The 23,861-nt window shown below is 37.8% G+C and overlaps 1 protein-coding gene and 1 pseudogene across 5 annotated transcripts in view; one reads left to right on the top strand and one right to left on the bottom strand.

The window, feature by feature from the left end:
• Nucleotides 1-23,861, top strand: part of AGTPBP1 (ATP/GTP binding carboxypeptidase 1) — a 192,810-nt gene that overhangs the window by 18,435 nt on the left and 150,514 nt on the right. For all 5 annotated transcript variants that reach the window (XM_070375389.1, XM_070375391.1, XM_070375390.1 and 2 more), the window contains 2 exons: nucleotides 12,600-12,664; nucleotides 22,852-22,976. In XM_070375389.1, the coding sequence (XP_070231490.1) occupies nucleotides 12,633-12,664; nucleotides 22,852-22,976 (157 nt within the window). In that variant the 5' untranslated portion in view covers nucleotides 12,600-12,632. Of the gene's footprint in view, nucleotides 1-12,599; nucleotides 12,665-22,851; nucleotides 22,977-23,861 lie in introns of those variants that run through there.
• Nucleotides 10,807-11,425, bottom strand: LOC138988965 (NEDD8-conjugating enzyme UBE2F pseudogene; annotated as a pseudogene).

Here is a 23,861-nt window from a genome sequence, read left to right on the forward strand (position 1 = left end):
TTAAAATCGGAAAAATCTTGTCGTTAGGAGGCCATGGTAGTCAGGAATCGTCTGCTAGTACTTAACAAGCTCTAGAACCACACTGGACCTATTCTGGCCTGGACCAGCACTGCCTACAAGAGTCTGGACTAGCCTTTCCCAATTTTTATACCCTGGAGGATCCATGAACTAATTTTCGGGTCTCAGGTTATAGCTGTGATATTAGTGTAAAAAGAAAGTTTAGATACAGTAATTGTCTGACTATCTCCTGTTCACCTCCCTTCACTTCATTGGTGAAGGAGGGATCACCTGTCCTAAACTGGGCAAGATAGCTACTACCTGACCCTGATGAGGTGAGACTGACAGCAGGTTTTTAGTCATATATACTCTCAACCTAGGGGAATGGTGCTTGGGAGTGGAGTGAACCACTACTCTCCACTCCTGGGCGAGGATGTGATTAGTTTGTGTGAATAATTCTGAGGGCTAGCAGGGAACTGAAACTAGTTTTAGCTTGAGGACTGAGAGGCATGCAGCTGGTTTAACTGATAGTGGACCTAGCTGGGTGAGGAGCCTTTCCCATTGACTATGGCAAGACTGGGAGAACTTTCCTTAGGCATTTGGGGCCCTGTGAGGCTCAAAGCAGTCAGAGCAGCCCTTCAAATTTTAGGCCTTATGATACAGTACTCCAGGAATGATTGTTAATGCTTTTTTGATAGAGAATGATATTTTTAATGCATCTATTTATTTTGGCTGTCTAGTCTATTCTTTTGTATAAATCTCCATCCCTCCAAATGATATAAACTCTTACATGAGTTAGTAATACAGATAGGAAAAGAGACTTCTTTTTCTAAATTTCCCACGGTATTTTTTCTTTTTACTTTATTCAAAGCAGGCCTAGGAGTTTTACACATTTTTGCTCTATAATATATTACTAAAGTCTGGCTTGTGGTATATGGCTTGTATAAGAGTTTTATTTTTCTTTATTTAAAACAAATAAAAAAGACTTTAACCAACCTTACTTGAAAAATAAACAGGTAGTTAAACTTAGCTTACCATTCTGAAGTTAATCTGTTTCCTTTCTGTGATTTTTAAAAACTCATATGGTAAAGATAATAATTTCTGTTAAATTGCTGGCTTTAGCTGAAATAGGATTTAATTTATTTAAACTAGGCTTGGCAGTTTAAAAAATATTGTAAGCTCATTTAAAAAGTCTTTTTATGTGGTCAGATATTGTGGTTTAACATAAAATTTACCATGTTAACTATTTTTAAGCTTAAAATTCAGTAGCATTAATTACTTTCATGATATTATACAACAGTCACTACTATCTATTTCCAAAATTTGTCATCACTCTGTTACAGATCAGGTCAGTTCAGTTGCTCAGTCGTGTCTGACTCTTCGTGACCCCATGATCTGTAACTATTAAGCAGTAACTCTGTTCACTTTTGCCCCCAGCCCCTGGTAACCTAATATACTTTATATATCTGTGAATTTGCATGTACAGATATTTTATATAAATGAAGCTTGCAATATTGTTTCTGACTTGTTTCACTTAGCATAATGTTTTTGAGGTTCATTCATATTGCAGCGTGTGTTAGACCTTTATGCCTTTTAATGGCTAAATACCATTCCAGTGTGTATATATATACCATGTTTTATTTGTCCATTTATCTTTTGGTAGATACTTGGGTTTCTACCTTTGGGTGTTGTGAACAATGCTGCCATATACATTGATATATGATTATCTGATTCTCTGTTTTCAATTCTTGTGGATATATACCTAGGAGTAGAATTGATGGGTCATATGATAATTCTATATTTAGCTTTTTGAGGACCTGCCCAAATGTTTTTCATAGTGGTTGCTCCATTCGCATGAGTGATTTAGGAGGGTTTCAACTTATCCACATTCTTGAGAATACTTATTTACTGTTTTTTTCTTTATTATAGCCATCCTATAGTGTGTGTGAAGTAATACTGTGATTTTGATTTGCATTTCCCTAATAACTCTTGCCTGGAGGATCCCATGGATGGAGGAGCCTGGTGGGCTGCAGTCCATGGGGTCGCTACAGGTCAGACACGACTGAGCGACTTCACTTTCACTTTTTACTTTCGTGCTTTGGAGAAGGAAATGGCAACCCACTCCAGTGTTATTGCCTGGAGAATCCCAGGGACGGGGAAGCCTGATGGGCTGCCGTCTATGGGGTTGCACAGAGTCGGACACGACTGAAGCAACTTAGCAGCAGTAGCAGCAGCAGCAATAACTAATGGCAGAAAGTGAAGAGGAACTAAAGAGCCTCTTGATGAAGGTGAAAGAGGAAAGTGAAAAAGCTGGCTTAAAACTCAGCATTCAAAAATCTGAGATCATGGCATCTGGTCCTATCACTTCATGGCAAATAGATAGGGAAAAAATAAAAGTAGTGACAGACTTTATTTTCTTGGGCTCCAAAATCAATGCAGACAGTGACTGCAGCCGTGAAATTTGTGTCCTTGCCTGGGAAATCCCATGGACAGAGGAGCCTCATGGACTATAGTCCACTTGGTTGCAAAGAGTCAGACATGACTGAGCAACTGAGCACACAAACACAGAGCATAAGTCAAAGGAGAAACCAGATTCCAGATCAAATGAAATGCTCAGTATAAGCTGATCATAGGTGTCAGCTTGACTCTAGAAACATTAGAGCATTGACAGAAATGGCCAATGGGAGTTACAGTCACATTATTCACAGTAGCCATGACGTGGAGCAACCTATGCGTTGCACTAACAGTTGAATGGATTAGGAAGTTATGGTGCATATATACATACAATACAGTGGAATACTGTATTTTGTATTTTTAGACAAACCTAAAAAGCAGAGACATCACTTTGCTGACAAAGGTCCATATAGTCAAAGCTGTAGTTTTTCTAGTAGTCATGTACGGATGTGAGAGTTGGACCATAAAGAAGGCTGAGCACCGAAGAATTGATGCTTTCGAACTGTGGTGTTGGATAAGACTCTTGAGAGTCCCTTGGACTGCAAGGAGATCAAATTAGTCAATTCTAAAGGAAATCAGTCCTGAATATTCATTTGGGAGGACTGATGCTGGAGCTGAAACTCCAATAATTTGGCCTCCTGATGCGAAGAACTGACTCACTGGAAAAGACCCTGATGCTGGGAAAGATTGAAGGCAGGAGGAGAAGGGATGACAGGGGATGAGATGGTTGGATGGCAGCACCTACTCAGTGGACATGAGTTTGAGTAAACTCTGGGAGTTGGTGAAGGACAGGGAGGCCTGGTGCGCTGCAGTCCAGGGGTTTGCAAAGAGTTGGGCATGACTGAGTGACTGAACAACAACAACAAATATCTTCTTTGGGAAAATGTTCATTCAGATCATTTCAGTTCAGTTCAGTTCAGTTGCTCAGTGGACTGTTTTTTTTTGTTGTTGTTGAGTTGTAGGTGTTCTGTATATATTCTGGATATTAAACCCTTATCAGATATATAATTTGCAGATATTTTCTCTCATTCTTTATGTTATCTTTTAACTTTCTTGATAATGTCCTTTGAGACAGAAGTTTTAAAATTTGAAGTTCAATTTATCTTTCTTTTTCTTTTGTTTCTTGTGCTTCTGTTGCTGTAACTGAGAATCTGTTGCCAAATTCTGTGTCATACAGATTCACTGTTATGTTTTCTTCTAAGAGTTTTAGCTGCTTATATTCATGTTGTTGTTTCATTGTGATGACTGTTGATTCATTTTTGTTTCTGGTGTGAGTAGGAATTCCACTTCATACTTTTGCCTGTGAAAATCCATTTGTCCCAGCAATAGAAGAGACTTTTTTTTTTTTTTTTTTCCATCATAGAGTGGACTTGGCACCCTTGTCAATAATCAGTCGGCCATAGATGTATATGTTTATTTCTAGACTTTCAGTTTTGTTCCATTGGTCTCTTTGTCTTTTTGCCAGTACCAGTGTAAATTGATTTTAACTAGTTTTCATCACAAGCATTAAAATTGACAGTGCAAATAGCAAAGCTAGTAAAAACCATAAGCCAAAGTAATATTAAAAATGTAGCCTGTTAACAATTTATATCAGAATTTGAAAAACTTGTTTTGCCCTGACTGGCATAATGAGGTTCAGATATAGGAGTTGAACCTCATTATGAACTCCTGGACCAAATAAAGGTCCAGGAGTTAAAAATGATTATATATATATATATGTATATTGATTACTTCGTATTTTATGAAAAAGTTTTATACAATAAAGTTACTAGTTTTAAAAACTAAAAATAGTGGTTTATCTCTTTCATATGAAACTTGTTTTTATTTTCTTTTGTTGAACTTGAAATAACTATTCACATTTCATTTTCAACCAACATGAGATGATTTCCTCCTTGGTCTTGATGCTTGTTAAATAGAAAATTCCATATACACATAAGAAATTGAAAACCAGCAGCAAAATGTTCATTACCCTTGTATGATTTGCAAGACACTACTCTTTGATAGAAATTTAGCACTTTTTAGGGACAGAGCAGGTAAGTCTCATCTTGAGTTTATAGTCATACTGCAGTGCACAAAAATTCTTCCCCCTCAGTCAAGTTCTCAGAATAAGCAGATGATTCAGAGAAAGGGCCTCTCATTTAGTCTTATATTTATTTGAAAAGAAAGAGAAAATACTGTTCAGTTTTATTTTCTAATTTTTTTCCTCTAGGTCAGCAAGATTTGAAATTTGTTGATACCCCTTTTCACTCTCAAGTCCAAAGCAGCAATAAGAGCATCTTTTGATATCCTTTTGTCATTTGAATTTTTTCCCCAAGAATCTTAAATCGTGTGCTTAGTTGCCCAGTTGTGTCCGACCCTGTGTGACCCCATGGACTGTAGCCTGCCAGGCTCCTTTGTCCACGGGGACTCTCCAGGCAAGAATACAGGAGTGGGCTGCCATACCCTCCTTCAGGGGCTCTTAACAACCCAGGGATCGAACCCAGGTCTCCTACGTTGCAGGTGGATTCTTTACTGACTGAGCACCAGGGAAGCCCAAAAATCTTATTACTTGGAAGTCAAAATGCTTTCTCTAGGTCTTGCAGAGAGTAGTGGTTGATTTGTTTCATATGGTAACAAATGTTTGCTAAGTTGGCTAGTGGCAGTAGCCATTCTTCATCCGGAGTGCTCAGCAGAATCTGGCCTACTGTGTTTGTGAAAGTACCCCTGCAGTACACCACTCAGCTCTGACACACGCTCGAGAACTCTTCATCCGCTAAGCTCCTGGATGTCTTAAGAGAACGTTTTCATTTCATCCACCAGAGCTTTTGATTTACTAACTCTTCTCTGTGAAGAAAATGCTGTGTTAAAAAGTCAGGTGTTTTTTGGAGAGACTGGGGTTGTTAAACAACAGTAGCACATCCTCACATGGAGCCAGCTATTGGAACATTTTCAGCACAGACGCCAACAAAGTTCTTCCAAGGTGGACCTTATGTTTCTAGACAGGAAGGTAAAACATCAGCTATCCTGTCTTTTTCTGGCTTTGGGCAGCATTCTGTGGCCAAAAAAAAAAAAAATTGTTTATTAATTTGGCTGCATCGGGTCTTTGTGCCATGTGGGCTCTCTGTTGTGCCTCACAGGCTTCTCTCTAACTGTGGCAGGTGGGCTCCAGAGCACAGAGGCTTAGTTGCCCCATGGCATATGTGATCTTAGTTCCCCGACCAGGGATTGAACTTTAGTCTCCTGTGTTGAAAGACAGTTTTAACCACTGGACCACCAGGGAAGTCCCACACACACAAAAAATGTTTTCTTGATTTCATCATTCAGTCTGGACAGGAAAACTTGTTTTCTATTTATCACGTGGGTCTTTAATATCACATGACATGTCAATACATTGACTTACTGTTATTATACTGTAGAACTTTAAAATTTTCTCTTACTACATCTCATGTAAACTATTTCATTTGGCATGACTTTACATTCTGGACATACTGGGTTCTCAGCAATTGGGGTGACTTTCCTTTTGCTAATCAGTGAAACTCTGCTGCTGTATCACTTGCTACCTTAGCCTTTTCATTGTATGTAACTTTTTTTAAGCCAAAGCTTTATTGTGTTTGTTTGGAGATCCCATTAGTACCTTTAATGTGTCAAACTACTATAATTTGCAGCTGTATGTTTTGAATATTGCTAGAGTCATTACTTCACTTGAAATATTTCCCGCACAGAATGGAATACTATATTTCATTGTATAAATCTATTGATAAGTAGTTTTCAATACAAGGATGTGTTTTTTTATGTGTGTCTCTTGGTGGGAGAAGGCAATGGCACCCCACTCCAGTATTCTTGCCTGGAGAATCCCGTGGACGGAGGAGCCTGGTGGGCTGCAGTCCATGGGGTCACTAAGAGTCGGACATGACTGAGTGACTTCACTTTCACTTTTCACTTTCATGCATTGGAGAAGGACATGGCAACCCACTCCAGTGTTCTTGCCTGGAGAATCCCAGGGACGGGGGAGCCTGGTGGGCTGCCATCTATGGGGTCGCACAGAGTCAGACATGACTGAAGCGACTTAGCAGCAGTAGCAACTTGTTGCACTAATTTAGTGAAATGACTTGGAGGATACAATTCTTCATTGCTAATCTTACCAGAATTGTCGACTGACCCTCCTTTCATACCTCAGCCTCAAAACTTGCCACATTGGATTATCAGGCATATTTGTAAATTACAAATGTTAATGTCTAAAACATAAGGACATACTAAACAACTAAATGAGAAAGTCATGAAAAGTCCAAACATTTCACAATGTAAGTCCCTTACCACTTATTCAGTTCACAGTTTGGAATGTTCATCGCAATATCAAAATGTTAGGAATGGGTACATCTGGGTATACAGTTTTTTTCATTAATATTAAAATTTCCCTCCAGTTTTTCATTACCGTTGTAGAACTTTTGCTCCTGTAAGGCAGTTGGCAGTGCATAAGGGGGATTTAGGGGAGGTAATTTGAGGAAGGGGCTGATATTCATTAGCCCATTACCTTCTCCGTGTGCCATGCAATCTCCAGTTATCACAGCCAACTCGGAACCAAATATACATGGTCCTGTGTACTAGCACACACAGATGATACATAATAAAACCATTAATTAGGGGCCACTACTTGGTGCACAAAAGTAAAAGAGAAGGAAAAAAGAACCCCTTGTGTTCCATTTTGAACTCTCAAACAATTCTAGCAACAACTTGTGGACCCCACTTTGAGAAACCCTGGACAAGGCTTTAGCATCTCCGTATACCCTGTTGTAGAACAAAGCATGTCTAAGTTGGTTCTTCACCGTGGGATCAGGTGGCATTTGTGTGACTTTCAGTCTAACAAATTTCATAAAAGTAAAATTGAGTTTGGCGGGTATAAAAACATCTGGAACCTAACTGCAGTGGAAACGCTGTGGGTTTTTTTGGCTTTCCTGTACTACATTCCTGTAGTGCAGGAAGGCATGCTAGAGAGCAGTTAGTGTATATACTGTGTGCCACTGTACCATATCCACCATATTATTGAGTTTTTTAAAATGAAGACTTGCTCATTTGTGTAGTAAAGTTGTCTCATGTCCTTAAAGCATTTATTTGTTCATTCAGAAATTTATTTACCACCTGCAATGTGCTGGCACTGTACGAGGTACTTGGGGGACAGTGAGCAAAACAAAGATTTCTGCTATTATGGAAGTTTAGTTCAGTGGAGAGAAATAAATAATATATATCAATAGTACACATAGTTAAATTGCCTAGTTTACAAGGTGATTAAAAAGAGTTGCACCAAGATATTAGGTATTAAACTACATGACTTATGTGATTATATCAAGAACCTTGGTTTTCTGCCTCTTTTCCTCAAAACCTTGAGGAAATAAAGGAACCTATTTTGGTTGCTTTTGTAGCCACCAGTAGTGATAAGCTGTTGAGGCTCTGGGATGAATTAGATTATGGGATTGATGTATGTGATGTGATGGGGGCATATGTTGGAGATTTGTAAGTATATGGAAATAAACTTCCTGTAAGAATTTGTTTTGACACCTGTTCATATATATGTAATCAGTTATTGAGTACAGTTTTCAAAGTGTTCTATTACTTTTGAATCATCCTGTCGTAGAAGGCTGGAAGTGCTCTGAGAAAAGAGAAAACTAGATTGAGGTAAGGGGTGATGTCTGGAGCTGTTTTACAGTATTAAATAGGATGGTTGGGATAAGCTTTATTGAAAAGGTGATTGAAGAGACACTGATGTATAGAACAATCTTATGGACTCTGTGGGAGAGGGAGAGGGTGGGAAGATTTGGGAGAATGACATTGAAACATGTAAAATATCATGTAAGAAACGAGTTGCCAGTCCAGGTTCGATGCACGATACTGGATGCTTGGGGCTAGTGCACTGGGACAACCCAGAGGGATGGTATGGGGAGGGAGGAGGGAGGAGGGTTCAGGATGGGGAACACATGTATACCTGTGGCGGATTCATTTTGATATTTGGCAAAACTAATACAATTATGTAAAGTTTAAAAATAAAATTAAAAAAATAAAAAAAAAAGAAAAGAAAAGGTGATTGTGTTTTTTGAAAAGGTGATTCTTGAGCAAAGGAAATTTGGGAGCTGGTTAGTCATTGGGATATCTGGCGGAACATTTCAGGCAAAGGAAACAGCTTGGGCAAAGGCAGTAAGGTGAGAGTGAGCCTGGTGTGCTGGTGGAAAGCATGGAGGCCCAGCCAGTGCGTCCAGAGCAGTGTGCGGAAGAGGAGTTGTAGGCAAGTTACAGAGAGCAGGGCTGGGGCATTCCTTCAGGGCCCGTAAAGTCATTTAAATATTTGGGCAGCACCCATTGGGCTCTGAGCAGAGCGATGCAAGATTTATCTGCATTTTTTCCCCCCTCTTTTCTCCAGGCTTTTAAAAGGATCAGTCAGGATGTTGTGTTGAAGATAGACTGTAGGTGCCACACATAGAAGAGGGACAAACAGGGGCAGTGGCCCACATGGTAGTATTGATGGGTGTGGAGAAGTGAGTGGAGTCTGGATATGTTTTGAGAGTAGAATTGTCAGGAATTCCTGAGGGGTTGGATGTGGGGTATAAAACAGGAGTAAAGAAGGACACTAACGTTTTGGACTGAGCAATTGCAGAGAGAGAATTGTCTCTTAAATACATTTGAGGAAAGCTGAGGTTAGAGCACATTGGGAAGGGAAAGCAAAGTCAGGAGATTAGTTTTGGATGTGTTAAGTTTGTGATGTTATTAGAGAGCCAGGTGGAGATGTTGAGTAGTCATGAGACTGGATGAGATCACCAGCGAAGAGAGTGGAGTTGAAAAGGCCAAGGACTGAGCCCTAGGGCATTCTAGTAAAGGAAATTTAAGAAAGAATGGCAGTGAGTAGGCAGAAAACAAACTACAGCTATATAATAAAGTATTTATAAGAAGAAGGCGTGATCAGTTATATTAAATGATCTCCTTGGAAGTACTTTCTTTGGCCATACACAGTTGAAGCTGTGTAGCCATTAATGTTAAATGAACGAATTTTGAGATTACAGTGATTTTCATTATCTTTTTGAAGTTATTCAAGTAATAGAAATCCATGCTTTCTAATATTGTAAAAATATAGCAAAATGTGGTAGTTTATATAAATTACACATGTAATAAAATGACGTAGAACTAGAAACACATGTTGTATGAATGTCAGATTCCTGGCTTTGACGCTATGCTAGAATTAGCATGAAATGTCATGTAACCATTGGGAGAAACAGAGGGAACATGGGACCCCCCATCTTCTCATGGAGGAAGAGACACCCAAGAGATCTCCCCTGGCCCTTCCCCCATGCCACAGTACAGTGAGAAGATGGGGGTCTGTGAACCACATACCCAGTTCTCACCAGACACCGTAACTGCCTGCACCTTGATCTTGGACTTCACAGCCTCTCTTGCATAAGGTCTCAGCGTCTTGCTTTGTCACACTTGGTTGGCAAAGCCACAGACTTCATGAGATGCAACATTTCTGCTTCTAGGTTCCTGCTCTTTCTATTACACCGTACTGTAATAAACACAAACTTTCACAGCAAAAAGAAGGCTTTTCCTTTTCTCTGAAGCACTCTGGCCTCAGGATTCAGCAAGAAAAAGTGGCTGTAAAGGGCATATTTGCTTAGTGAAGTGCACTTTCCCCCCCTTCTTTCATATCCCTTTTTGTGTTTCTCTTCATAGTTGCTTGACTTAACATCCTTCTTAACATCCCTATACAATGAAAATACAAACTAACTGAGAATAGAAAAAAGTGATTGAAGCATTAAATGTACAAATTACAAATCTGTTCCAGATAGACTTATATTAAATATAATACCCTTTTCAGTAGAGATTTATAGTGAATGACTGTGCATTCTCGGAAGCTTCAAGACATCTAGGAAAGGGCTGAGAGTTTACATCTGATCACAGTCTGTAATGGATTTCTTATCGGTAGTCTATGAGCTGTGCTAAGCATGTCGTTAGTGTCATTTGTGCAGGGAACTAATTTTGTTTGGGAAAAGGGTGAGAAGCAAGCTCTAGCCTCAATTCTGAGTTCATTACGACTTCTCAGGAATCTCAGCAGCAGTGTATTTTGTACAGTTTCAGAAAAGGAAATCTGTTAAGGTTAAGGAGGCAACTCTTTGGAACTTCAGACACTTTTTTTTTTTTTTACTCTATATATGTAGAAGGCTCCATCTACAGTGAGCAGTTGTGAAGAGGTTCTTGCTCAGGATAACATGATCACAGACTTGGATGACCCAGAGGGACAAAGAGGAAGCTTGAGGACTCGGGAGGAGGGCTTCCTTTTGATTTAAGTTGGAGACAAACTTACAACACAGTCTGTGGGCCTGCAGCCTTCTCCTCCTGTCATCTGTTATAATTCTTCATGTAGTCTTCAACTTTATTGCCCAGGTCCTCCTTGTCCCACAAATGATGTTTGGTTCTGCAGCTTCAATATTCAGGGAGCATCAGAATTCAGAGGATCGGTAAACAGAGTTTAATCCCCAAACAACATCCTTCCGCGTCCTCAGGGGAGCCCATCCAGTGCCATCAACTGAACGTTCTCTCAGTAAGCTTAGACGTGTAGTTTGGCTTCATGTTCTGCAACCTCTTTAACAGTCTGTCTCTCACAGCATCCCTCTGAGCAGAGCTGGAGGTGATGGCTGGTGTCCGGAACCCTGTGAGGTCCTCATCCTGCTTCAGTATGCTTGCCTGTGCCAGCATTATTGCTCCCTTTACCCTGGGCATCCCAGACAGGCGAGACAAGGCCCTTCACCTTCTGAGATGGGCTTGCTGTTGATGTAGTTTTAGAGAAAGTCATACTACTTAACCAAGTAGCTTAATTCTGTTTATGGCAACAATGGTGCTTTTGAAAACATGTAAGATTCCCCCTACCTTTGGATGTATAATGATTCTTAATTAATTTGGAAATCAGAAAAAGTTACTTTTGACTTTGTAGGCATTAAAAAAGTCAGTTAAAAGAAGAAGTAGTTAGCACTTAAAAATTTCTTATCTACTTTAAAAACAGCCTATGTAATTTTTGTAGATAGTCCTAAATATGTTTCCTCTATTATAATTGAGTTTAAAAAAAAGGAAAAAAAGTTATGTTTAGTTAAACGAGAAGTTCTTTGTTACTGTAGTAAAACACTGAGAATATCTATATCTTCTAAATCTATTAAGCAATTTGAAATCTCTTTTTTTGGGCATGTTTGTTTTCCTTTAAATATAGCATTACTAAACATTGCATAAGGATGTAACTTGTTGAATTGACAATAGTTTTTAAACTTCTTGTTTAAAAATGCCACAAAATTCTGCTTCGTAATACGCATCGATATGTAAAATTAAAAGATATCTGAGGTTTTTTTTTGGGTGACTAGCTGTAAAATAAATCTGAAAAATTATAAAAATTATGAATAGAGATTTAGGGTTTTAAATCTCTTTTCTTTTAAATCTCTTTTCCTTCTTGCCCTCCTAACCCAGGGTGGTAACTGCTTTTGCAGTTGTTTATCTTGAGCCTCCCTAGGCTTCCTCTATAGCTTGCCAGCCTTGCAACATCTGTGTAACTGACTCCTATTTTAGATCCCTTATATTAAAAAAGATGTAAGGTTTTAAAATATATAATATGTACATTCCAAAGATGAAACCTCTGTTGGTTGAAGAAAAATATGCGTAAATATATTAAATGAGATGAGAGATTTTTGAGAAGATTTTGCTCTGTCTAAACAATTTGTTGTTAATTAAAATGTTTTCATACAGAAATAATCATACATATTTACCGTACTTGACTGCTGTGTGAATGGTGGACAATACACTAATCATAGGATTGGTTTGACTATTTTAAGGTGTATATTAGAACAGGAAGGATAATTTGAATTGTCTCAAAAGAAATCTTGGCTCTATAGTATAAATTATGTTTTTACACTTTTGTAGCACTTGGATTTTTGATGACCTTTTACTGACTGATTTTAAGTGGTTTAATAGGCACACTTTGTACTTTGAAGTGACCTGCCAGAAGCATGTAAAACTCAAACATTCTCCTTTGGTTTCCAATCTTATCTTGTGTTGCCCATAATAAAAACGATCAGTTGTATGACTTTTATGACATCTAATATATAGAAAACAAAATTGTGTGTTTAATATCAGTATTTTTTTCTTTTTAGATTATCTGCAATGGTGAAATGAAGTAATTCAAGATGAGCAAGTTAAAAGTGATACCAGAGAAAAGGTATTGTAATTTTAAATACCAGTATGTGTAAATTATAGACATAATACGTTAAGTGATTGTATGAAACTTTTTACTTTAAAATATATTTGTTTAAATGCAGCATCATATATTTATGTTATTTTGTTAATGTTTATTACTGTTTAACTTTTCATTTAAAGCAGGAGTCAGCAAACTTGACACATGGGCCGAATCTGACCTACTGCTTGTTTTCGTATGGCCTGAGTGGTTTTTACATTTCTAAATGGTTGGGAATAAAAATAAAAATGTGATCATATGAAATTCAAGTTTCAGTGTACATAAATAGAATTTTACTAGAACATAACATTTTGTATATTTTATGGCTACTGAATTTTTTTCCTTACGTAAGACTTGATCAAAGCACGTCAGTTTCCATAGAAAATTTATTATATATTTTTTATCTTTAAAGGCTTCTATGGATGCTCTTTTTAGTTTTTTTTTTTTGCCCCCTTTAGATTTTTTTCTCAACTATGAAGTATCTATTAAACATGTTTATGTACCTAACTCAGTGCTGAATCTGGGAGAGTAGAAAAGAAACATAATGCTTAATGCAGTGCTTTGCAGAAAAAGTGTTGAGCACGTTTCTAAAGATGTAAAATGAGCCCTATTCTCTTTCTACATGAGGCTTATAACCTGATGAGAACACCTGAACAAATGCAGTATAGTGGTTTAACCAGTATATAGTGAAGTGTTAAATTTTGAGATCCATGGAGTTTTATCTTTCTAGCTTTCTTGTTCAAGTGTCTGTACTGCAAGAGTTCTGCCTTATTCAGAGCTCTGATCTACTGACTCATCATCACGCCCTCTCTTGTGAAGTGAAAGTCGCTCAGTCACGTCCAATTCTTTGCAACTCTAAGGACTATACAGTCCATGGAATTCTCCAGGCCTTCTTACTCAAGTTGGTAGCCGTTCCCTTCTCCAGGGGATCTTCCCAACCCAGGGCTCAAACCAAGATCTCCTGCATTGCAGGTGGATTCTTTGCCAACTGAGCTATCAGGGAAGCCCCTGTCTTACCCAGTGTAGGATCCATTGTTCATCATTCCAGTCTTGCAAATACCTGAAATGTTTTTACTTCACTTTGTATTTTTTCATCACACATACCTAACAAAGTCTTTCTCCTGGATAGACCTTTACTGAGTGGCTGAATGATATTGGAGGATGAATTAACTTAGAAGGTATTACTAAAATGATTATTGATAAACAGCCTGAACTGAGCCCAGCAATCTTAACTACTCTGGTTCTAAATTTTGGAATGACTGTTTTATACTTTTCAAACATTTGAAATTGTCAGATATATATGTACATATTCTCAGAAGTTGACCTAATCTTAGAGATAATACAATTTATTGTCCTCATATTTCTTGCACAAAATTTGCTTGTTCCCCTTTATTTGATTGTATCCTTTGCTTACCTTCCTGTTACTTTTTGCTACAAAGGATGTGTCTCTTTTCTTGGTCTTTTAATCATTAGTATTTTTCTCTACTGAATCTTTAATTCCTCAATTCCATATCATTTAAACCAGTCTGGGCTTTCCCATATTTAGACTGCACTGTTCTGTTACTGGGCTTCCCTGGTAGCTCAAGCACAGGACAGTACAGTTCTGTTAATACACAATTTATCTGATTTCCTCAAAAGCCAAAAAGTTTTAAATAGCCTATAAATGCAATCTGCATCTCATTTCACACTCTCCAATCACTCTTGTTTAGTTCCTGCATTATCCACTACACCAACAGTACGTGTTAAGGTCACCTACGAATTTTTAAACAGCTTTATTGAGATATAATCATCTTATAACAAGATAAATATAGTTTGATAACTTTGGCTTATGTATAATGGTTAAATCATTATCTCAGTGAAAATAACGAACATATTTATCATGCTCAGTAACTACCTATAAATGGAATGGCTGAAGCATATGGTAGGTCTGTGTTTCTTTTTAGGAAACTTAACAATGATCTGTTTTACAAAGACATTAATACCATCTTATAGTCTCTCCCACAGTGTATGAAAAGTCTAGTTCTTCTGTATTCTTACCAACACTTGTCATGGTCATTCTTTTTAAATTCTTACGATCATTCTTTTAAAATTGTAGCCATTCTAGTAGGGGTATACTGATATCTCATTGTGATTTTAATTTGCATTTCCCTAATGGCTGATGGCACCCTTATGGCAGAAAGTGAAGAGGAACTAAAAAAAGCCTCTTGATGAAGGTGAAAGAAGAGAGTGAAAAAGTTGGCTTAAAACTCAACATTCAGAAAACGAAGATCATGGCATCTGGTCCCATCACTTCATGGGAAATAGATGGGGAAACAGTGTCAGACTTAATTTTTTTGGGCTCCAAAATCACTGCAGATGGTGATGGCAGCCATGAAATTAAAAGACGCTTACTCCTTGGAAGAAAAGTTATGACCAATCTAGATAGCATATTCAAAAGCAGAGACATTACTTTGCCAACAAAGGTCCGTCTAGTCAAGGCTATGTTTTTCCAGTGGTCATGTATGGATGCGAGGGTTGGACTGTGAGGAAAGCTGAGCGCCGGAGAATTGATGCTTTTTAACTGTGGTGCTGGAGAAGACTCTTGAGAGTCCCTTGGATTGCAAGGAGATCCAACCAGTCCATTCTGAAGGAGATCAGGCCCTGGGATTTCTTTGGAAGGAATGATGCTAAAGCTGAAACTCCAGTACTTTGGCCACCTCATGCGAAGAGTTGACTCATTGGAAAAGACTCTGATGCTGGGAGGGATTGAGGGCAGGAGGAGAAGGGGACGACAGAGGATGAGGTGGCTGGATGGCATCACTGTCTCGATGGACCTGAGTCTGAGTGAACTCCGGGAGTTGGTGATGGACAGGGAGGCCTGGCGTGCTGCGATTCATGGGGTTGCAAAGAGTCGGACACGACTGAGCAACTGAACTGAACTGAACTGAATGGCTGATGATGTTGAACATCAATTCATGAGTTGTTTGGTGCATTATCTTTTAGCATCTCTTATTTGGTGATGTCTCTTTCCAAATCTTCTATTTTTTGAAATTTTAGTGTTTTAATAATTGAGTTTTAGGTTTTTTTTTTTTAATATTATGGATTCAAGTTGTTTATCAGATACTTGAATTGTAAGCATTTTCTTTCAGTTGCACTTCTTTTTTTTCCTTCATATTTTCTCCCATTCTGTGTGCTGTCGTCTCTCTCTCTCAATTTCTCTGTCTTTAATATTTATTTATTTATTGGCTGCGTCAGGTCTTGGTTGCATCATGCAGGATCTTTCTTTGTGTCACATTGTGTCACGTGACTCTCTAGTTGTGACGCAGGGCTCAGTTGCTCCAAGGCATGTGGGTTCTTAATTCCTGGTCCAGGGTTCAATCCTGAGTCTCCTGTATTGCAAGGTGGATTATTAACTGCTGGACCACCAGGGAAGTTCCTAATGTAGTATCTTCTAAGATCAGAAGTTTTAAATTTAGATGATTTTCATTTGTTTATTTGTTCTTTTATGGGTTATGCTTTTAGAGTTATATCTAAGAAATATTTGCAGAACCCATATTATCAATATTTTCTTTTATGTTTCTTCCAGTTTTTTATTGTTTTAGATTTTGCATTTAGGTCTGTGCTCCTATTTGGGTTAATTTTTATATGGTGTGAGGTGTGGATAGAACATTTTTTTTGGCATTTGGATATTTGATTGTTCAGCACCGTTTTTAGAAAGACTATCCTTTCTCCACTGAGTTTCCTTTGTACCTGTATCAAAAGTCAGTTATTTGTGTAAGTGTAGATCTGTTATACTCAGTTTCGTTCTGTTGATCAGGATGTTCAGCTTAGTGCCTGTGCCTTACTGCGTTTAATTATTATATAAGAAGTAGTTAGATAAATAGTTATTGTTCTCTTCCAGTTAGAAGAATATTGTTTTCTAAACTTACATACTTAACTATTTAACTATTTCTACAAAGGAATGATAGTGAAATTTCCATTTTTCATTGTCCTTTGCTCAACGAAAAAAGAAAAATAAACTTTTGTGTTCAGTATTTGGAAACAATAAAAACGTGATTAAAGCAAAAGTAGTAAAAATAAATAAAAATTAAAGAGTTAGAAATGAGGAACAACCATTTCTGAACGATAATGTGCATATTTTGGAAATGATACCATATTGTTTGAAATTAAGTCTTATTTACTAAGACTACTGATTAAGTTTAAAACTTTGGTATATTTTAATGAATTTTTTGCTGTCAGATGTTTATAGCTTATTTACGAAGACGTGTTTGTTACCTGTATGCAATTTACATTTTATTATGAGAGGTAAATAAAATTTATTTGCAATGTGAAGATAGTTTCTTTAGCTCTTGCACTTGCTTGGGAAATTATTTGTTGCAGGATGTATATACCATTGAGATTTTTGTAACATATAAAAAATTTATATTTTTAAGGAAATAGCTGTAAGACTGTGTGTAAACTCAGAGAATCAAAAGCAGTAGGAGACTACTACAGTGAAACAAATATTTGTGATAGTGTCTTTAAAATATACATTGGAAAGTTAACTTGACTTGATATACTCCACATCGGTCATGTTTTCAATTCCCTAATGTTCTAACTATTCAAGTAATTAACGTTATCAGTTATAAATGTAACCTCCCGAGGTTGGTTTTGGTCTCATTTTGATTCACCTCAAAATAGGGCAAGGGAGGGAAGATAAATTCTTATCTGAGTCTTTTTATTTAACAGTTTTCTGCTTTGCTGAAAAATTATAGTTTAAATTGTTCATTGAATAGCTGTATAGCTTTTTTGTTTGTTTTTTCTCCTTTACGCTTGGATTTGCCAAACTCTAAAAATCATTTTTTTTTTTTTTTATTATGTTGAGGTATGTTCCTTCTATTCCTGCTTTCTGGAGAGTTTTTATCATAAATGGGTGTTGGATTTTGTCAAAGGCTTTCTCTGCATCTATTGAGATAATCATATGGTTTTTGTTTTTCAATTTGTTAATGTGGTGTATTACATTGATTGATTTGCGGATATTGAAGGATGCAAGGGCATCCCTGGGATAAAGCCCACTTGGTCATGGTGTATGATCTTTTTAATGTGTTGTTGGATTCTGATTGCTAGAATTTTGTTTAGGATTTTTGCATCTATGTTCATCAGTGATATAAAAATCATTGACTCAGTGGTAAAGAATCACCTGCCAAGAGGAGTGCAGGTTCAATCCCTGGGTCAGGAAGATTCCCTGGAGAAGGAAATGGCAACTCAATCCAGTACTCTTGCCTGGGAAATCCTGTGGACAGAAGAGCCTGGTGGGCTACAGTCCATGGGGTCTGACAGAGTCCTATTAAACCAAAACAAAAAATCGTGCAGTAGGTAGAACTGCCCTCTAGTGTTCACCCTACAGTTCTCTCAACATTAGTGTCAACAGTCTTAGATTTTTAGATCTGAGCTGGAGGTGGCTTGGAATATTTTGTTCAGTTTTTATTCTGTCAGTGAGAAAAGTAAAAAATAGGAACATCAGCTTGCTTATTACGTTGTTCTTAATTTCCATTTGTTTGCCTTCCTTCAAAAAATTCATGCATACATCTATAATTTGTAAGAGTATGATTCTTAGAATCACTTAATTGCAAGCTGTTTTATTTTGGTAGCAGTGTAATTTAATTTAAAAATTTAAGAGTTACTGAAAAAAAAAACTCTCACTTTGGAATGGAACAGAAGATGTGTTATGATCAGTGTGTTTCATATGTTTTTGGATATTTTTAATAGTAAACGTTCTACCTACTGAAAAATGCTAACAGATAACCTTAAAGAGAAATATTATTGGAGAAAACAAACAAAAAAACCCCTAATTAATAAATTTCAGAATTCCGATTTCCATAATGCAAATTTCCCTTACATCTAAGTTACAGAATTGTTTTTAAAGATGTATTTCCTCTCTAGTGTTCAGACTCTGGTGTCTTAATACCATTTCTTACCAAAAAAACCCGGGGCTTTTTGGAGAAAGGGTTGATTCTAGATCAGAGCACAAAATGTACAGGAGAAGTTTAGAACAAGAGTTCTCAAACTTTGGCTAAGAATCCCCTTGTGGTCTTAAATTAATGGAGACTCCAAAAAGCTTTTGTTGATGTAGGTTACTTGATGTATTGATATTTACCATCAGATCAGATCAGATCAGATCAGTCGCTCAGTCGTGTCTGACTCTTTGCGACCCCATGAATCGCAGCATGACAGGCCACCCTGTCCATCACCAACCCCTGGAGTTCACCGAGACTCACGTCCATCAAGTCAGTGATGCCATCCAGCCATCTCATCCTCTGTCGTCCCCTTCTCCTCTTGCCCCCAATCCCTCCTAGCATCAGAGTCTTTTCCAATGAGTCAACTCTTCACATTAGGTGGCCACAGTACTGGAGTTTCAGCTTTAGCATCATTCCTTCCAAAGAAATCCCAGGGCTGATCTCCTTCAGAATGGACTGGTTGGATCTCCTTGCAGTCCAAGGGACTCTCAAGAGTCTTCTCCAACACCACAGTTCAAAAGCATCAATTCTTCAGTGCTCAGCTTTCTTTATAGTCCAACTCTCACATCCATACATGACCACAGGAAAAACCATAGCCTTGACTAGACGAACCTTTGTTGGCAGAGTAATGTCTCTGCTTTTGAATATGCTATCTAGGTTGGTCATAACTTTCCTTCCAAGGAGTAAGCGTCTTTTAATTTCATGGCTGCAGTCACCAGCTGTAGTGATTTTGGAGCCCAGAAAAATAAAATCTGACACTGTTTCCACTGTTTCCCCATCTATTTCCCATGAAGTGATGGGACCGGATGCCATGATCTTCGTTTTCTGAAAGTTGAGCTTTAAGCCAACTTTTTCATTCTCCTCTTTCACTTTCATCAAGAGGCTTTTGAGTTCCTCTTCACTTTCTGCCATAAGGGTGGTGGTCATCTGCATATCTGAGGTTATTGATATTTCTCCCGGCAATCTTGATTCCAGCTTGTGTTTCTTCCAGTCCAGCATAACATCGATATTGCCATTTATATTATGATATATCAATATAATTATATGTAATATAGTAATACTACCATATGATAAATTAAAATTGAGAAATTATTTCATTAAAAATAGTAATCTATTTTTTAGATTATAATAATATAACATTATTATTATTGTATGTAATAATATTTTTACTAAAATAAGTTGTCAAAATAGAAGGTGGCATTTACAATCCTTTTTTTCCCAATTTTTTTAATTTTAATTTTTTGGTCATGCTACACAGCATGTGGAATCTTAGTTTCCCTACTAGGGATTGAATCCATGTCCCAGGCTTGGAATCCTGGTGTCTTTAACTACTGGACTGCCAGGGAAATCCAGAAAGTGGAATGTTTTATTAAATGTTTGCTCATTTCTTTAATGTCTGTCTTAACAGAAGACAGCTGGATTCTCTTGTCTGCTTCTGAGTTCAGTGTGTCATATATTAGTATACATATTATATATGTTGTTGTGCTCAGTCATGTCCGACTCTGTGACCCCATGGACTGCAGCATGCCAGGCTTCCCTGTCCTTCACTGTCTTCCGGAGTTTGCTCAAACAAATGTACATTGAGTCATTGGTCAATGGACATCCTCTGCTGCCCTCTTCTCCTTTTGCCGTTGTCTTTCCCAGCATCAGGGTCTTTTCCAGTGAGTTGGCTCTTCATATCAGGTGGCCAGAGTGTTGGAGCTTTAGCTTCAGCATCAGTCTTTCCAATGACTGTTCAGGGTTGATTTCCTTTAGGATTAATTGCTTTGATCTCCTTGCAGTCCAAGGGACTCTCAAGAGCCTTCTCCAGCAGCATAATTTGAAGGCATCAATTCTTCAGTGCACAGCCTTCTTAATGGTCCAGCTTTCACGTCAGTACATGAGAAGCTTTGACTATATGGACCTTTGTTGGCAAAGTGATGTCTTTGCTATTTAATACACTATCTAGTTTTGTCAAAGCTTTCCTTCCACGGAGCAGGCATCTTTTAATTTCATGGCTGCAGTCACCATCTGCAGTGATTTTGGAACCCAGTAAAATCTGTCACCACTTCTACTTTTTCCCCTTCTATTTGCCATGAAGTAATGGAACTGGATGCCATGATCTTAGTTTTTTGAATGTTGAGTTTCAAGCCAGCTTTTTCACTCTCCTCTTTTACTCTCATCAGGATACTCTTCAGTTCCTCTTCACTTTCTGCCATTAGAATGGTATCATCTGCACATCTGAGGTTGTTGATATTTCTCCCAGTAGTCTTCATTCAAACTTGTAATTCATCTAGCCTGGCATTTTGCATGATGTACTCTGCATGTAAATTATGCGGATATCTGAATATTGACACACTTTATTACACAGTTTCTAAAAATTATATTTATTAATATCACCACTGATTTTTTCATGAAATTTTTTAAGTAGGGGAAGCTGTCAAGGTCATGATAGTAGATCTTGGTTTTCCAAATAATGATTATATATGGAGAGAAGTGGATGGATTTGAGATGTTTAGAGATAGAGCTGATAATGAGTTGAGTGTGGGAAAGGGAATCTGGATTTTTGTCTTGAGCAACTGATGGTTTATGTGAGTTTGGGAAAGTTACAATCAAAGAGGAGTAAGTTGAGGCTGGAATTAAATGTAGGAGCTGGGCAGTGTATTGATTTTGCAGCTGTGGGGTTGCATGAGATTGCTTGGGGCAGTAGAGTAGGGAGAGTGAGGAGAAGAGGGCTGAGTATAGAACTCTGGGGGGTCTTCAACATCTAGAGATTTGTGGGAGGAGTAGCCATGAGAGGAGATCTAGAAGAAGTGGCCATAGGATGAAACTCAGGTGTGTGTGGAGCCATTAAAGCCCAAAGAGGAAAGTGTAGACAGAGGAGCTGACTTGGACAGTGGTGAGTATGAAAAGAAAAGCTGTGACTGCAGGAGGTTTTGGGGAGACCTCACAGTGTTAGAAACTAAACTTTGAAAAAGTGAGCAGTATGTGGGAGGGCAAGTACAGACATCTTCAAGGAATAGCTGAGAAGTGGGGTGCTAATTAGTGGGAGCTCCTAGATTGTGTTGTGTGCCAATGGGTATGATGCGATTGCACGGGAGAGCTAAATGATGAATCAGAGGAGGATCAACTGGAAGGAGCAAATACACTAGAAATGCAAGAAGGGCCGGGGTTAGGCATACAAGTGGAGGAATTGTTCTTTGTGTCTCAACATACCAGCAAAAGAAAACCTTTTAAAAGCAAGTCAGAGCACATCACTCTTCTCAAAAACTTCCCATCTCATTTACTTGAAAAAAGTCAACATCTGTACAGTGGCCTGCAAGGCTCTGAATGATGGTGCTGTCTTCTGCATCACCCCCAACTCTAAGTCTGCTGCTGTTCTTAATTGAACACAGCAGGCATGGTCCTGCCTTGGTGATTTGATGATTGTTACAGCTCTTTCAGTGGGTATCTGCACTGCTCATTATCTTACTCCTTTCAGGCCTTTCCCTGAATGGTGCCCTCTCGAGGTTTTTCCTGACTATGCTCTCCAAAATTGCAGCCATCTGCCTCCTTGCCCCTTTTATCCCCACAACCTGCTTTTCTCCATAGTGCTTCCCACCACCTTAATACTATTTATATAGTTATTTATGTATTTTCTTTGTCTCATTAGAATGTTCACTCTGAGGGGCAGTAATTTTTGTTTGTTTTGTTCTCTGTTGACAGTATCTAGAATGGTACTGTCAAATGGTACAAATGTATAATGAATGAGAATAAGGAAGAAAGAATGTGGGAAGAGAATCAGAGAGGTTTAAGGTGCTGGTTGTGTGAAGATAAGCGTTCTCTTCTTTGACTTTATAATAGTTGTGAAGCAGGGTGCTAGCTGAAAAATGGAGTTGGGTAGAAGGGATGGTTAGAGTCTGAGGAGAGCATAGAATGTGTAAAAAGCCTGCTTGGTGGAGGTGGGGAACTGAAAAGGTGAACTTTCAGGATGTGATGGAAGATTGCTGGCAGGATTGAATGCACCTTTGTGGTTTTTTGAAATAGAATGTTTCTCACTTAAATCAACTGGATGTTTGCAATATTAAGCTCTAAAACAGATTAAGGATATGTGACGTGTAAATGCTTAATGTTTTTAGAAGTGTAGAATTTTGATTTGTTTTTAACAACGGATCTTCATAGTATTGAATTTACAATTGATGTAGAATGTGCCCTAATTTAAAGTAATATTCTTTTTAGCCTCACCAATAACTCTAGAATTGTGGGACTCCTGGCTCAGCTGGAGAAGATCAATACTGAATCTACAGAATCAGATACTGCCAGATATGTTACATCAAAAATTCTTCATCTGGCTCAGAGTCAAGGTAAGCTTTCATCTCTTGTTTTTGAAATGCTTTCTTAATTGCTTAAAAGTAGATGCTAAAAATGAGAAATATATGATTTTATGTAAAATTCAAACTTTCTATATAGATTCAAGGAATTGAAAACTGAATAACTATGGACGGAATTGTTTTTCAAAGCATTATTTCTAAAAATGATTATGATTTCACTCATATATGATTGCCCTCCTTTCCCCATTTTTCAGGCAGCACCTAATTCCAGTACTGCTTGTAGAATGTTGACAAAAAGATGTCAGGTATTATATTAGTTATTAGTATTGTCCCTGCTTTGAAATGCAAGCACTGTCTTTCAGTGATTGGGTGACCTTAGGGAAGTTTTGAACCTGTGAGACTTAGTTGCACTGACTCTGAAATAGAGATAAGAAATACCATGTAATTAGCATGAAATTTATATGAGAAGTATATAAAAATGATGTTAAAAGTGTTCAATAAATGATATCTGTAATTAAGCATAATTTATCCAATTTATAAAGCTAGTACTACTGTTGTTGTTGTTAAGTTGTGTCTGACTCTTTGCAACCCCATGGACTGTAGTCCGCCAGTCTCCTCTCTCCATGGGATTTCCCAGGCAAGAATATTGGAGTGGGTTGCTCTTTCCTTCTCCAGGGATTGAACCTACATCTCCTGCTTGGCAGGTGGATTTTCCACCACTGAACCATAGGGTATCAAACCTTGACAGAGTATAAGAGAAGAAAAGTATTAACTTTTCACTAAGGAACATTAATTTGAAAAATCCCAAATAAAACATTAGTAAATCAAGTCTAATTATAATATGAGTAAATATATCAGTATAACATTATTTGTACAGGTCCAATAAAAACCCATGTAATTGTCTCAATAGGAGCTAAA

The sequence above is a fragment of the Bos mutus genome, chromosome 8 (assembly GCF_027580195.1).
Source record: "Bos mutus isolate GX-2022 chromosome 8, NWIPB_WYAK_1.1, whole genome shotgun sequence".
NCBI classification, from domain to species: domain Eukaryota; kingdom Metazoa; phylum Chordata; class Mammalia; order Artiodactyla; family Bovidae; genus Bos; species Bos mutus.